General features: G+C 42.3%; 1 protein-coding gene and 1 long non-coding RNA gene across 9 annotated transcripts in view; one reads left to right on the top strand and one right to left on the bottom strand.

The window, feature by feature from the left end:
- The window catches only part of EFHC2 (EF-hand domain containing 2), a 62966-nt gene extending 62716 nt beyond the window's left edge, over positions 1-250 (bottom strand). For 4 of the 8 annotated variants that reach the window (XR_011135801.1, XM_068916028.1, XM_068916070.1 and 1 more), the window contains exon 1: positions 15-124. Coding sequence is in view for 5 of the 8 variants with exons in the window: in XM_068916028.1 (XP_068772129.1) it covers positions 15-56 (42 nt within the window). In the remaining 3 variants the exon portion in view is untranslated. Of the gene's footprint in view, positions 1-14 lie in introns of all 8 variants that reach the window. The other 4 variants (XM_068915992.1, XM_068916033.1, XM_068916000.1 and 1 more) reach the window with 4 other exon arrangements.
- A 102-nt stretch (positions 251-352) lies between these two features.
- Positions 353-8783, top strand: LOC138065802 (uncharacterized). Its single transcript, XR_011138870.1, has 3 exons — positions 353-524; positions 3287-3438; positions 8492-8783. It is a non-coding gene; the product is annotated as an uncharacterized lncRNA (long non-coding RNA).
- Positions 8784-13303: the final 4520 nt, after the last annotated feature.

Raw genomic sequence — 13303 nt, 5'->3', positions numbered from 1 at the left:
CCGCCGTCACTCACGTTCCGGTCGAAGGAGGCCCCGGGCAGGAGCGGCAGCGCCATCGCCGCCCCCTCCTCCGCCGCCGCCACGCGCTGTTGGGGGCTCCGTTGCCCGGAGACCGGCCGCCGACGTCACCGAGGGGCGGAGCGGAAGAAAGTTCCCTTCCCCCCCGCCCGCCCAGCCCAGCCGCCAGGGGGCGGTAGGGGGCCGCCGCGCCCCAGCCCGGGGGGAGGTGCTTGTTCTGGCCCCGCCCATCCCCGCCCCGCCCGGGATCGCCCCGCCCCGCAGCCGTTACCCCTGTCCGGCCGGCGGGGCTGCCCGGTGGCGACCGTTGGGCCGCTAGGGTGGGCGGGGCCGCGCTCGTGAGGGTGGCGGTTCTGGCCCGCCGGGGGGGCGTTGGGGTGTTCGCGGCCGGCCTGTGGCCGGAGTTGGCTCTGACTGCGCGTTTATTTGGCATATGTCGCTGCCGGCTTCTTCGTAAAATCTCCCCCAACTTACCTCCGCCCCAAAGCTGTGTATGCTCTGCGCAGGTATGCGACCCCTCCTTCCCCTGGGCAATCGTGTCTGGCTGAAAAACCACCTCCACCCGAAAGAATTGTGCAGCTAGGGTCACAGAGAGGGGCAGATCCCACCCTGTTTGCCGTTTTCTGCATGGATTAATTTTTAATGTGTGGGTTTTTGTGTTTTTTTTTTTCTTCTTCATTGCATGACTTTTTTATACCGCCTGTTTGACTTCGGGGCCCTGGCGGGTTTGGAGGAGGGGAGATGCTTTTACATGTTTTTGTTTGTTTTTTGCATTTTAGTCCACTGAGAGCAGGAAACTAGGTCAGTGGGTTTTCACTTTCTGGTTTCCCAGTGCTATATTATGCACCTGCATTTGCATTTGTAGTAAGGAAAGGTAAACATTTAAAATACTTTTTAATTGAAAATAAAAGGAACCATCATTTTAATCACATGCACTTCATATAGTGGGTGGTATTACACCCAAATTTAAATTTCAAAGAGAAAATATACTGAGAGTTCCTCACGGATGGCTTGGAAGGGAGGGTTGTTTTTTTCTTTGATAGAACTAACATTTTCCTTGTTAATAAGGGAAAATACATTCCAGATCACCTCCAAAGCATATTCCAGAGACCAGCAACCACGTTATGTTAAGTTCTTCCATTTTGCCTAAAGCTGTTTGTGTATATTTTTCTCTACTGGAAGTATTTTTAACAGAAAAATGAGTTTATGGACAAAATTGTTAGCTGAAACCCAAATATTTCAATTTTGATATGCCATCATGCTGTCTCCGAGGAGCCATACTTCAGTTACTTAATGTCCTTATTCTCATAGATGGAGTGATTCTCCCCTGCCATATTTCATACTCTGTGATGCATCAGACCATGAAATTCCCATAACATATCATCTCTCCTCCCTGGAAGAGAGGCTTGTGGAACAGCATGGGCAACGTATTCAGTCTAAATGAGTCTAGGAGGCACTCCCTCTAAAGCTCCCATGGAGCACTTGTGCAGCGTTTGCTAGCAGAATTGTTCTGTGGTCAGTATATTGTGATATCAAAAATTGCAATTTCGGTTAAAAATTTTCAATTTTTGCCATAAGTTACAAAAAGAGGAAAGAGAGAGAGAGAGAGAAAGAGAGTGAGAAAGAAAGAGGAAAAGGAGGAAGAAAGGAAGGAGCAAAAACAAATTCAGAAAGGCTTATTGCAGGGCATGCAACACTTTCCTGTACTTCAGCAGTGGACCACTTCTGCGTTTCCTGATGTTCTTTGTATGTTCATGTGATCCTCCAATATCCTTTCCAATATGTCTTTATGTATCTAACAAACGTCGTACAGGAGACTGCTGGCATAGTCATAAAAAGTACCTTTCGGCTTGGCAGCTTTCATTAGAAGGAAAGGATCTTCATAAAATGGATCCAAAGCATTTTAGAATGTGCGTGTACGTATATGTCTTTTGGAGATTTTTGAACCAGCATAGCTACTTCTTTATACAGAATCCCCATAAGCCCCATATCACTAATAGTACAGCTTCTCATTTGGGAAAATAACCATCATCAACACACAGTGGTGAAAAATTAGTGTATCTATCTTTGCACCTCACTCTTTCTGTAGAACTAGTATGTCCTGTTTAGTTTTTGTTTCTCATTACATAGCAGGGCAGTTGAAATGCCCGAGTCCTCCTCTGGTATCAATAATAACCAGTTGCAATAAGATTTCAGGCAATACTGCCAGAGGCTACCTGTATGAAAGATGTACAAGGGAAACAGCAGCAGTTTTTTAGGAGGGATACTGAAATACATGGCATCAGCAGAGAGTATGATGCATTTTCAACAGAAAATCCCATGAATCGTCCCTGACTTGTGGGTCAAATTTTCCTGCATAGGAGTACCTTCTGCTTCATCCCATAAAGAAGCTACAGGGAGCTGTGAAGAAGGGAAGCATCCTCCCAGTACACAACAGCATGCTTGCAATGTGATGTTTTCTACCAGACTTCAATCAAGTTTTGCTTTCAGAAGTGGGGGGAGGGGGGAAGTATATCCTACTGAGTCATTTTCTCTTACATTACCTTCCCTTTGGGGTTTCTCTCGCATTGTTATCTTTTTTGTTCCTTGCAGTATTCACTCAAGAATACAGACCAAGTGAAAACAAATTAATTTTAATGTCTTTTCTGGGAAAAATAAAAGTCCTACAGGAAAACCATTTTTGATAAAAGTGTTTTATTAAATGAAGATTGTTAATGACAACAAAGGCAAGCAGTAGGCAATAGTAAATTAACTGTATATTCTGACAGTACTCTTAAGGATAATAGTTACAATGGTGAAAGTACATAAGACAACATTAGTTGTACAGTTAAAGAAGGAAGAAAGCAGGAGGGAAGCTAAAGCTGTAGAAAACATGGAAGATATTATTTCAGTGTTAAAAAGAGATTCAAATCTCTTTTTATTGGAATTGACATTTACTAGCAAACTCCAAATCAGTAAAGGAATTCAAGTTGTAAACTTCTGAGCAAACTACAACTTTCCAGAAAAGGCCTCATTTTGCTCTTTCTGTATGGATTTGACCAAATGTCATTGGCTCCAGACTTCCGGACTCTTAGTCTGTTTGACTTGAGAGGAAGACCAGCTCCAACAAGTACGTTTCATATCTCTCTCTTCTGTGAACTCTTCAGGGAACTGAAACTTCTGTTCCAGTCATGTATTGATTGGAGCTGTGATAAGCACTTTGTTTTTCAGTTAGGATGACATAATATTTCAGAACATGACTCCCTAATTTGTACTTCCTTTACTTCAGAACAAACAGTGATCTGCGCTTGCATCAGGAATGGACATCATTCAAGAGTGTGAAGGGGAAAGACTTATCTTTGCTGGAGTTATGTCAGTTTGCATACACCAGGAAAGTTTGACTGAAATCAGCATTATTTAATTATTTTATTCACTGTAAAGGTATGTTTGTGCTTCGGTCACAGATATTATTTCATCCTCTTCCTGGGACTGGTTTTACAGGCCATGCTGAGGCTGGGCTGCCCAAAATAGGTTGTTCCCAGGCTGCCTAGTTTAAAGTGAATTATGGCCATGCATGGATTATCAGGCAAGCACACACCCAGACTTAAACATAACTGAAACTAACATACACTTAAGTAGGTAACAAAAATTAAGAATGGAAAATTCTTGCCTATTGATACGTTCTTCCTTAGAAAAATGGCAAGCACAAAACAGTCATCGCAGAAATCACACAGAAATAGGAATAGAAGAATTAAGCATGTGCACGCGCGCACACACACGTGCAGAATTGCAGCCCTAACGATAGCTAGTTAACTTAAGAGAAAAAAGGGTAATTCCTGAAGTGGCTATTCACTGCAGTGTAATATGGGTCAACTCATACTATCATTCTTCAAACACAGTGCCATCACAATCAATGAATGATCCTTAGAAATATTGATTCCTTATATTTTGCCATCTCTTTTATTACCTCATTCATTTTGTTTTCACCAGTCAATGAACATGTAGCATTTGAAAATACTTCTTCAAAGGGCACGAAACAACACTCTGACCATAATTTTTAGCTGCAGCTGTGGAGCGCTCCAAACAACCCACACATCCCACACAGGAAAAATCCAGCATCTGTGTGGCATTTATGTGGTCTGTGCTGGCCACGTACCACAAGGTCACTTAGTTTACCATTGCTGCAGTTTTCCACTACCCCAAGAAAGCGAGGTATCAAGCAGTACGTGGCCCATAACCTCTTTCTCTGGTTATACTGCAGAGAATAGGAGAACAGAGAAGCAGTTAGTCCCAGCTTGGTCTCACTGGAAGGTCTCCTTAGCTGGAATGACCTGCCCGTGGCTAATACTCCAGTTCAACAAGTCCTGAAGGCATGCTTGCATGTGAATAGCCTTGTGCGGCTTTCCTGCAGTGCCCGTTGGGAATGTGAGGTGAAGAACAGGGAAGAAGGGTGGGAACTGTAGTACTCCCATTGGTACTACCTGCTGTAGCCTGCATGCTAAAGGCCACGTAGGTTTTCCTCTCCTTCTGTCCCCACCCCATTAAGTCATCTCACAAATGCATCAGTCTCTGAAAACTTAATGGAAAAAGTTCACTAGCTCACAGAACAAGCTGAATTGGCATGATTCACTTTGCCAGGCCTGCTTAAAGCATTTCAGTAGATTGGGAGTTCCTCATCAGCTGATATGCAGCCCTTTTACATATGGTGAGAGCCTTACAGGGATGACTGGTATTGGCCTAACTTCCCTGTCATTGAAGTCAGGGAGAATCTAAGGGGCCGCTTTCATAAGTCCTCCACACGCTACTGAAAGGATGAGAAAAAGAAAGGTTTTCAGCCTGGTAGATAACTTTGAATTGCCCCTGCTGCATATATTCAGTGACATCTGCAGTTTACAGTAGCTGTTGAGTTCCTCTTCACCCTGATAGCATGGCCTGATCTGAGATGCATCCATGCTAGTAAAATGAACCCGATAGTAAAGTCTCTAATTAAATGCAGAAGTGGAATGCAGATTTTTGCAATTAAACTATAGACACATGCTTAATACAGCATGCAGTAATTGCTGGGAAGAGTAGGAAAACCCCACATTATGTAACACAAACCCACAGGAGGAAAGTATTAATACAGCACCCAGCAACAATATAACCATTCGTCAAAATGCAATTGAGGCCTCCAAGTTACGTTGTCAAGTGCACAAAGAACAAAACATGTGTTCTTCAATGTAGGTAACATCTATTTTAAACTGAAGAAAAATCACCAGGGAATATAAAGTCACCTTGACAGGGGGAGAACTGTGACTGTAACACTAGCCATCTAAACCGGCAGCCATCCCCCCAACAGTCCTGCAAGAATTGGGAAAATGATCCCCGATCGTCCAAAAACCTTATGACATTATCGGACACTGCAGTACGGTGGGCCACACTTATAGCAACAATAAAGAAGGGATATTTTCCCTTACTTTAATTCCTGACCTGTATCCTCTTCTATTCATGGGATAAACCCACTCCCATTGCTGACATTTTCCGACTTCCCTCTTTTTGCTTTCATGCTCTCTTCCTGACAAAACTGAGGGGTTTGGCTCAGCAAAAGTGTCAACAGACTTTTTTTTTTGGTCCTATCTACCAGTGGTTTAATTTGCCTATAGCCTGAGTATTTATTGTAAAACCTATCACATCTAGCCAGTGAGACACCAGAAGATACTTTAAAGCCCCAGAGCTGGCTCTGCTTAGCAAGACTTGAAGAGTCTGTTTCCTTCTGCCTAGGAGAATTCTGTCGGCATTTCTCCAAGTCTTGCAAGTTGCCTTGAGGATATACCATCAGTTGACTGATCAATTCCTCCCTCAACTCTCTTTCTCCATTCTCCAACTTAATCTTTTCAGCTGATGGATAAAACTAAAAAAACAAATTTTAACATTCCCATGGCAATAAATAGGTAGCTAGATTACAGTCAATTACAAGAAACTACTATTGATCAAGGCTAATTTAAAAGTACACTTGCATTCTGCAGTCAAGCTTACAATATAGTTTGCCCTAGATTCAGCATCTTTTTCAATTAAATAGAGAGGGGAGGAAATGCCACTCATTTTTAAATAAAAAGCTTTCAAGCTATCCTTGCGGGTTGCTTTGAGGATCTAGTACAGATCAAAGCTGCTCTGAGAAATCATCTATTCTGCTTCAACTATGATAGCACATTGTCCATACAAAAATTAAGGCAGTATAAGATATCAAAGCAGAAAGTACGTTTTCAGTTTCTAAGCGATGGTCTCAATACTAGTGAAGCCTGCAAGAATAAAAACAGAAAATCTACAAGAGTGCAAGAGTGACAGTGATCCCCTCAGTCACAGAGCCCAATACATTAGCCACTACAGGCACCATAGGAGAAATTGCTTCATAAACTAATCAAACTCTGTCTTGGTGTTAGTGAGGTCATCTGTACTGATCAAAAGCCTTGGTCAATACTTGCTTCTCAAAACTGGCTGAAATTAGTCAACAAGGAATAAGTTAGGAATTAAAATTTACCCCAAACTTAATTCCTTTACTGATTAGGAGCTTTACTGGGTTGGAGCTTAACTTCAGCCTAAATACATTCATGGGCAATTTATTCTTTTCATCCTTGTGTTTTCATTGTCCATTAACTAATGTGCCTCTTTTTTACCATTTAATGCCTATTCCTTATATAATTCTAGATAGTAATCGCGTTTTCTTTCAGCTTTTTGCTAAGTTTAGCAAACCAGACTTTTTGGCACTGCATTTGTATGACAGCTCATGTTTCTTCTGAACAACCTAGTATGCTTTTCTCTATGCCCATTCCAGTCTGAGTGCATCTTTCCTGAATACAGGTGACTATACACAGTAATCTAAAGAAAGTCTCACCAAGGTGTTCTGCAGTTTCATTTACTCCTTTCTCTGCTGTATCTCTGCTGTGTCTTCTCAATATTTGTTTCTCCTGCTTTCTTAGTTTTTCACTTCCTCCTACCACTTCTCAGTTCCTCTTTTACTGCTTTTGGTTCTGCTTCTTTTCTTCACTGCTGCTTTTCTCATAGAAGGCCAAAAACAGTGAGAAAAGTGTCAGGTCTCCCTTTCCAAACTTGATGATTGAACATGCTGAAGAATAACCTCTCTGCAGGTGGTAGGATTTATTGGGCTGTAAGCTTGGATGGAGCTGTCTGATTCAGCCTATCAAGTCTCCGAGCACAGTTTCTTACTGCACAGCTCCATTGCTGCTGTTCCTCTCTGTAAATATGAAGGACTTCTGTATGTGGTGTGTGTGGAGTATGGGAAAGACCTAATTTAGGGGATGGGAGAAGCAGACTTCATTATCTGTCACAAGTGGTTTCATGCCCTTAAGATGTAATTTTCCAAGGGAGTCAGTCCAGATAATATATGACTAACTTGTCTTCCATCTGCTGAGGATCGGGCTTCTCTCCTGGTGGGGTTTTGTTTGTTTGTTTCATTTTTAAGGTTAGCTGTGGTTGCACAGAAAGAGATTTCTTTCCTTAACTTGAAGTTTGGTTACTTCTAATTAAACTCAGTTCTTTTTATGAAGCAGATACCTATTCTTACTTGCTATGGCTCTCCCTTAAAGTTGAGGCAGTCAAGATGTTGTGAATGAAAAGGATAAAGGAAGTCTAAGGGAAAGATGAAACCCTTCTATCATCCTAGGGCACAAAGATCAGCTGGTAGCACATTCCACACCACAATAAGACCACATCTGTTTGTGCATGCTAAATGCTGTGGCCAGGGTATTTAACTAATAATAAATAAAATAATTACGTTGGATCCTTAAAGGAACTGGAAGTGGAACAACTACTAATGTGAAAGTTGAGACTTTAATAACCTTGAGAGTGTCCCTTTAAATTACATGTGTTAAATACAACAAAGCTGAAGTATTCTGTGGTTATGCATATATTTGTAACAAACGGTTGCACAAATATTTGGCTGGTAACGATGAACTAAATGGTATGACATTTGCCTGGGAAAATTAATTACTCTAACATGTGTTGTACAAAATATGAGATAATCATGTAATGTATGTGTATACTGTAGAGTGTTTCTGAGTGACTAAGTTATTACCAAAGGAAATTTATGAGAAATAAACAAGGAATACTCATAGATGCTGTAAATGTCATGTTATGCTCCAGGGCCTTTTGCGACTGAATAATTTTTATGTGGATGACGAGGATGGGATCATGCAGGGAAAAGTCAAGTTAGAATGAGTTGATTTTTGCATTTGCATGTAATTTTACCGATATTTAATGTAGCTATGATGTTTCTGTCTCAGATGGTAGGGTTTCTTCGTAATGAAAGTGACAAGATCAAATCAGACTAAACTTAGTGATGCGACGTGTTCTCAGTACCAAATTTTAAACTGTCTAGAATCAAGAAGAGCTGCCTGTTATAGAAACAGGGAATACAACAGTCGTAATAGTCAAATTATAGCTGCTGGGTTGGGCAAAATGTTACTGCCTAATATTTATATATCTTGATTTTTTGTAGGGATGATGGAATCTACCTTAAACATCTTGTCTGTGAAGAGGCGCTTCTCTGCGTGATTCTCACTTCTTGTATGCAGAGAAGGTTCAGTGATTACCACAGCTTTGCCCTCCCCTCCCATTAGGATGTGCTGGAGAGTCTACATGAAACTATATATGTAAGGGAGAAATGGGAAGCAGTGAACTGAAGAAATGTGAACTGGCAAGGAAGAAACAGATATATACATTTCTTCTCAGACACAGAACGTAGAAGGAGAGAGACCTGATCTCTAATTAGGAGTAGAAAATAAAACAGTAAAAAAATAAGTCTGTTATGCTCATTTTCTTTCCCCTAACTAAGAAACTCAGGTAGACGAGGCTTTTTTGTGAGCGAGTAGTAGAATCATTTAAAAAACAGGGCTGATGATTGGTTGTGAGGGTCTTTAACTATCCCGACACATATGAGGAAAGTGATAAACTAGGGCACAGCCTGCTCAGTGAATGCGTCACTAGCGTTTTGTCATGCAGAAGGTGCAGAAAGCAGCTTCCGAGGTGGCATTTCTAGAGTCAATTCCTACCAATAGAGAGGAACAGCCAGAGAGTGTGAAGGTGGAGGACAACGTGGGTAAGAGAATTGTAGCATTTGTAAGCCTCAGGGAATGAAGGATGGCGAATATAAATCTGAATACAAAGGACTTTAAAGACAGCAGACTTCAATGAATGCACAGGGTATTGGTAGGTAGATTCCCCTGGGAATCAAATCTATGGAATAAAAAAGCTCCAGCAATAGTTGGTAGTTCATAAAAAAAAATGACACTGGGAGCAGAATCACAAAATTAACCCGGTGTGTAGAAAGGATAGGATATGCAGTAAGAGATATCTGTAAAGTCACAAGCTCTTCAGTGATCTCGAGTGCAAGAAGGGAGTGTACAGAACACAGAAACTAGGTCAAATATCTAAAAATGAATGTTAAAAAAAACCCTTAGCAGGAACATACAGAGACAAAATTAGAAAATCTGAGGCACAAAACGGAAGACTTCTAATATTCTTTGATTGTACTAATAATGTATATTAAGGACATTAGTATCAAAATTGGAAACAAAAGGAAGAGTTTCTCCATGGGTAGGAAAATTGACAAATGATGCTGAGAAGCTCAGAGAGCCTAGTACTTTTTCTGAAGAAGATTAGAAGAGGACAAATATAGTGAGTGCCTCTGTTAAAAGTAGGGGCAGGGAGTTGTGGAGCCAGGGAATTAGAAATAATTACCATCGCCTTAATTCCTGAGAAAAGACTAAAACAAATAATCAGACAATTTATAATTCCCTTAAATTTAAAAATGAGATGCAGCTTGGCATGATTTGTTTTTTACTGAAACCCCCGTATTTCCTTCTGTGATTAGGAAATAGTCATTGTACATATAAGAGAAACAGTGTGGGCCATGCATTAGGCAACTGTGTGTGTATGTTTGTGCTTCAGAGCTGGACAGCAGAAAAAGATGTGGCCAAGGAAAAGACCCCCAAACCCTTGTAGATAAGAGGAAGCCGACTTTCCCACTGCAGACAGCACTTCTCTCTGCTTCCACACCCTAGATACTTGGCGTAATGCCTGGAAGGGAGCACCAACATGGGGAAAGATGGTGCCTGCAGGAAAGCCCAAGGTTGAAAGATCTCCCCAGAGCTGTGGGGTTTTTTTGTGGTTTATGTTTTATTAGAGCTTTTTAAAATTTCTCATATGACACTTTCAAAAGCAGGCCAGCATGTTGCAGCCTGCACTAATCTTTTACTCTCTACAGTGATGGTCAGGCTTTATCTGCAGCACTGCATCCAGTGCTTGGCACACTCTTTCCAGACGCCTGTGGCCCAGCAGCGGGGAGAATAGGGGATGGAGAAGAGCCAGATCATTGCAAGGCCCAGAAAACACAGGAGTCATCAGAATGCAGAGGGGAAGAGAAGCTCCTAGAAATAATCTTGAGGCATTCAGATGTTATAGGAGTAATGTCCCTAGCTGTCCTTCTCTGGTCAGATACCCTCACTCGCCTCGCCTGGAAGCTGCTGCCAAACTGTTTAAATCCTTTTCCAAGCCCCTGACCAATTCTGCTGAAGAGGACTCTCTCCCCCTGCTCTGGCTGCAAGGCCCTATCAAAAACTGGTGAGGAAAGGCTGCAGGGACTGGGCTTACTCAGAAAAGGTAACACAAGGCATGGTAATGGTCTTCAGATATAGACAACAATGTTGCAAAGAGTAAGAAAATAATTTGTTTTCTGAGGCCGTAATGGATAAGAAAAGAAGTAATGTATTTACACTGGAAAAATACTCTAGTAGTGAGGACAGTGAGGGACAGGAGTGTAACACCCCTGCAGACCAGAGCATCCCCATCTTCCAGCGCCTGTAAGAACAGGCTAGATAAATTCCTGCTATCTCTAGGTTTAGGCTAGGTATTGATCCACCCTTGGGTCAGTGAAAATGTGTAAATGAGTTTGTGTAGTCTCTTTCAGCTCTGTTTCTCACTCCAGATGTTACATGTTTATCTGCAGTAATGGCTGGGCAGGAACCCCTGTGGAAATGTAATGGAATCAGTGGGCTTTCGCTGGCAAAGATCTGACTCTCAGCTCCGAGGTGCACATTCAGGCTTGTCTCTGTGGTCTGTTTTTCTTGTGCACAGCTACCAACTGTATACTTACCCCAGACTGCATAGGAGATTACAAGACTCATCCAGCTACTGGGATATTTTGTCTCCAGGGATAGCTGTGCCAGATCTCTCAGGGAGAAATATGGAAACCTTATGAGTGGGTAACCAGTGAGTAAACTGCTCATTAGCGAAAGAAGTGCAAATATGAAAATCCAGCTTTCTCATTAAGAAATTTAGTCAGGACCTGAAGCACAACTACCTAAGGCCTTAGACTACTTGTATTTTAACTCTTACTAGCATAACCGTTGGTATTCTCATCACTTAAGGAGTTCATAATTTTTTAATCTTGTGAGGCTCTTGAATCAATGAAGCTTCATCCCCACATTGTGTGGGATGGCATTCCTCTCTCATCCCCTGCTTCTCAGTGTCATCTGTGAGTTTTGTTCTCATATTATGAAAAAGTCAGTAGAAATGCCAGATCTACCTCCTCTTGACTTCCTTAGCTTGTATACTTCTGATTTTCTCCTATGTAAATCAAACAGCTTCCTTAATCGTAATTTACTTTTTCACAACTTTAGCAGTTTTCATTAACTGTGTCTTACATTCCTCTGTGTCTTGATAGAGAAAGGGCTAACATTAGCTTCTGTCCAAATGGATAAAAACAGAGTATTCTGAAGGATGGTGCAGAACAACAGCCTATCACTAGGTGCTTAAAATGCCTGCTAAGAGAGCCCAAAGCTCTTTCTTGTCTGTAGAGGAAGCTTAGGGAGAATAACCTCCTTAGGCTAAAGTTAGCTCATCTGAATAGGTCTCTGTAGCACTTTATGCCAACCGGAACAGAATGCAATATTCTAGGTGAATCATTAAACTGTAACGGCACTGCAATATTGTAATTTTGGGTGTATTTTCCAGCCCGTTCCTTAGGCACCCCAGCACCTTGTTTGTGACTTGATTATTGTTTTACACTGAGCTTCCAGGTGAATGTCCCAATTTAACTTGTCCCAACAAGTTAAACATGAGCCAGCAGTGTGCCCTTGTGGACAAGAAGGCCAATGGGATCCTGGGGTGCATTAGGCAGAGTGTTGCCAGCAGGTCGAGGGAGGTGATCCTGCCCCTCTACTCAGCCCTGGGGAGGCCTCACCTGGAGTACTGTGTCCACTTCTGGGCTCCCCAGGACAAGAGAGACATGGCACTCCTGGAGAGAGTCCAGCGGAGGGCTACCAAGATGATTAGAGGGCTGGAGCACCTCTCCTAGGAAGAAAGACTGCAAGAGCTGGGCCTGTTCAGCCTGGAGAAGAGAAGATTGAGAGGGGATCTCATCAACGTGTACAAGTATCTGAAGGGGGAGTGTCAAGAGGATGAGGCCAGCCTCTTCTCCGTGGTGCCCAGCGACAGGACAAGAGGCAACGGGCAGAAACTGAACCACAGGAAGTTCCACCTAAACCTGAGAAAAAACTTCTTCACTGTGAGGGTGACAGAGCATTGGAACAGGTTGCCCGGAGAGGTGGTGGAGTCTCCTTCGCTGGAGATACTCAAAACCCGTCTGGATGTGATCCTGGGCAATATGCTCTAGGTGACCCTGCTTGAACAGGGAGGTTGGACTAGATGATCTCCAGAGGCCCCTTCCAACCTAAACGATTCTGTGATTCTGTGATCTTTCTCTGTCTTTGTTCTCAGTAATTTAGGAGCAAACACTGTGCAGAATGCTTCAGGTTGATCCACCCAATGGACATGACTTTGCATTTATGAACACCAGCGTAGTTTTATCACCTCACTGTCTGCACATTCAGGCTGGACTGAACTTCTGGGAATTCCTTTCTCTTCTTTGGTTCTGCCTAACTTGAATAATCTTGTGTCACCTTCAGATGTTGCTACCCCACCTCTTTTTTAGGTCATGAAGAAGTACTGCAAATACCACTCATCATGTTATACAGTTCAATGACATAATAATATTCATACTACATCTAAAGAAAAAGACTGAAAAGCATTGAAGTTACAAAGATAGGGGGTGTCTTAGTGAAGGCTCCTTATGTAGCCCTAATTAAAGTCCTTTTGTGCAGCAATGCAAGTTTTAGTCACGGGTATATAGACTATTATTTACTGGACCCCCTTCTCATTCAGGAGTCAGTATAGACTCAGGACTAGTGGGACTGTTGTTCTGATCAAGGATGCAGTCTCTAATTAAGCGTACTCTCACCACCTGGGCACA

This window comes from Struthio camelus, chromosome 1 (assembly GCF_040807025.1).
Source record: "Struthio camelus isolate bStrCam1 chromosome 1, bStrCam1.hap1, whole genome shotgun sequence".
NCBI classification, from domain to species: Eukaryota; Metazoa; Chordata; class Aves; order Struthioniformes; family Struthionidae; genus Struthio; species Struthio camelus.
The sequence above is the reverse complement of the archived record's forward strand: the minus strand, read 5'-3'. Positions and strand labels throughout refer to the sequence as shown.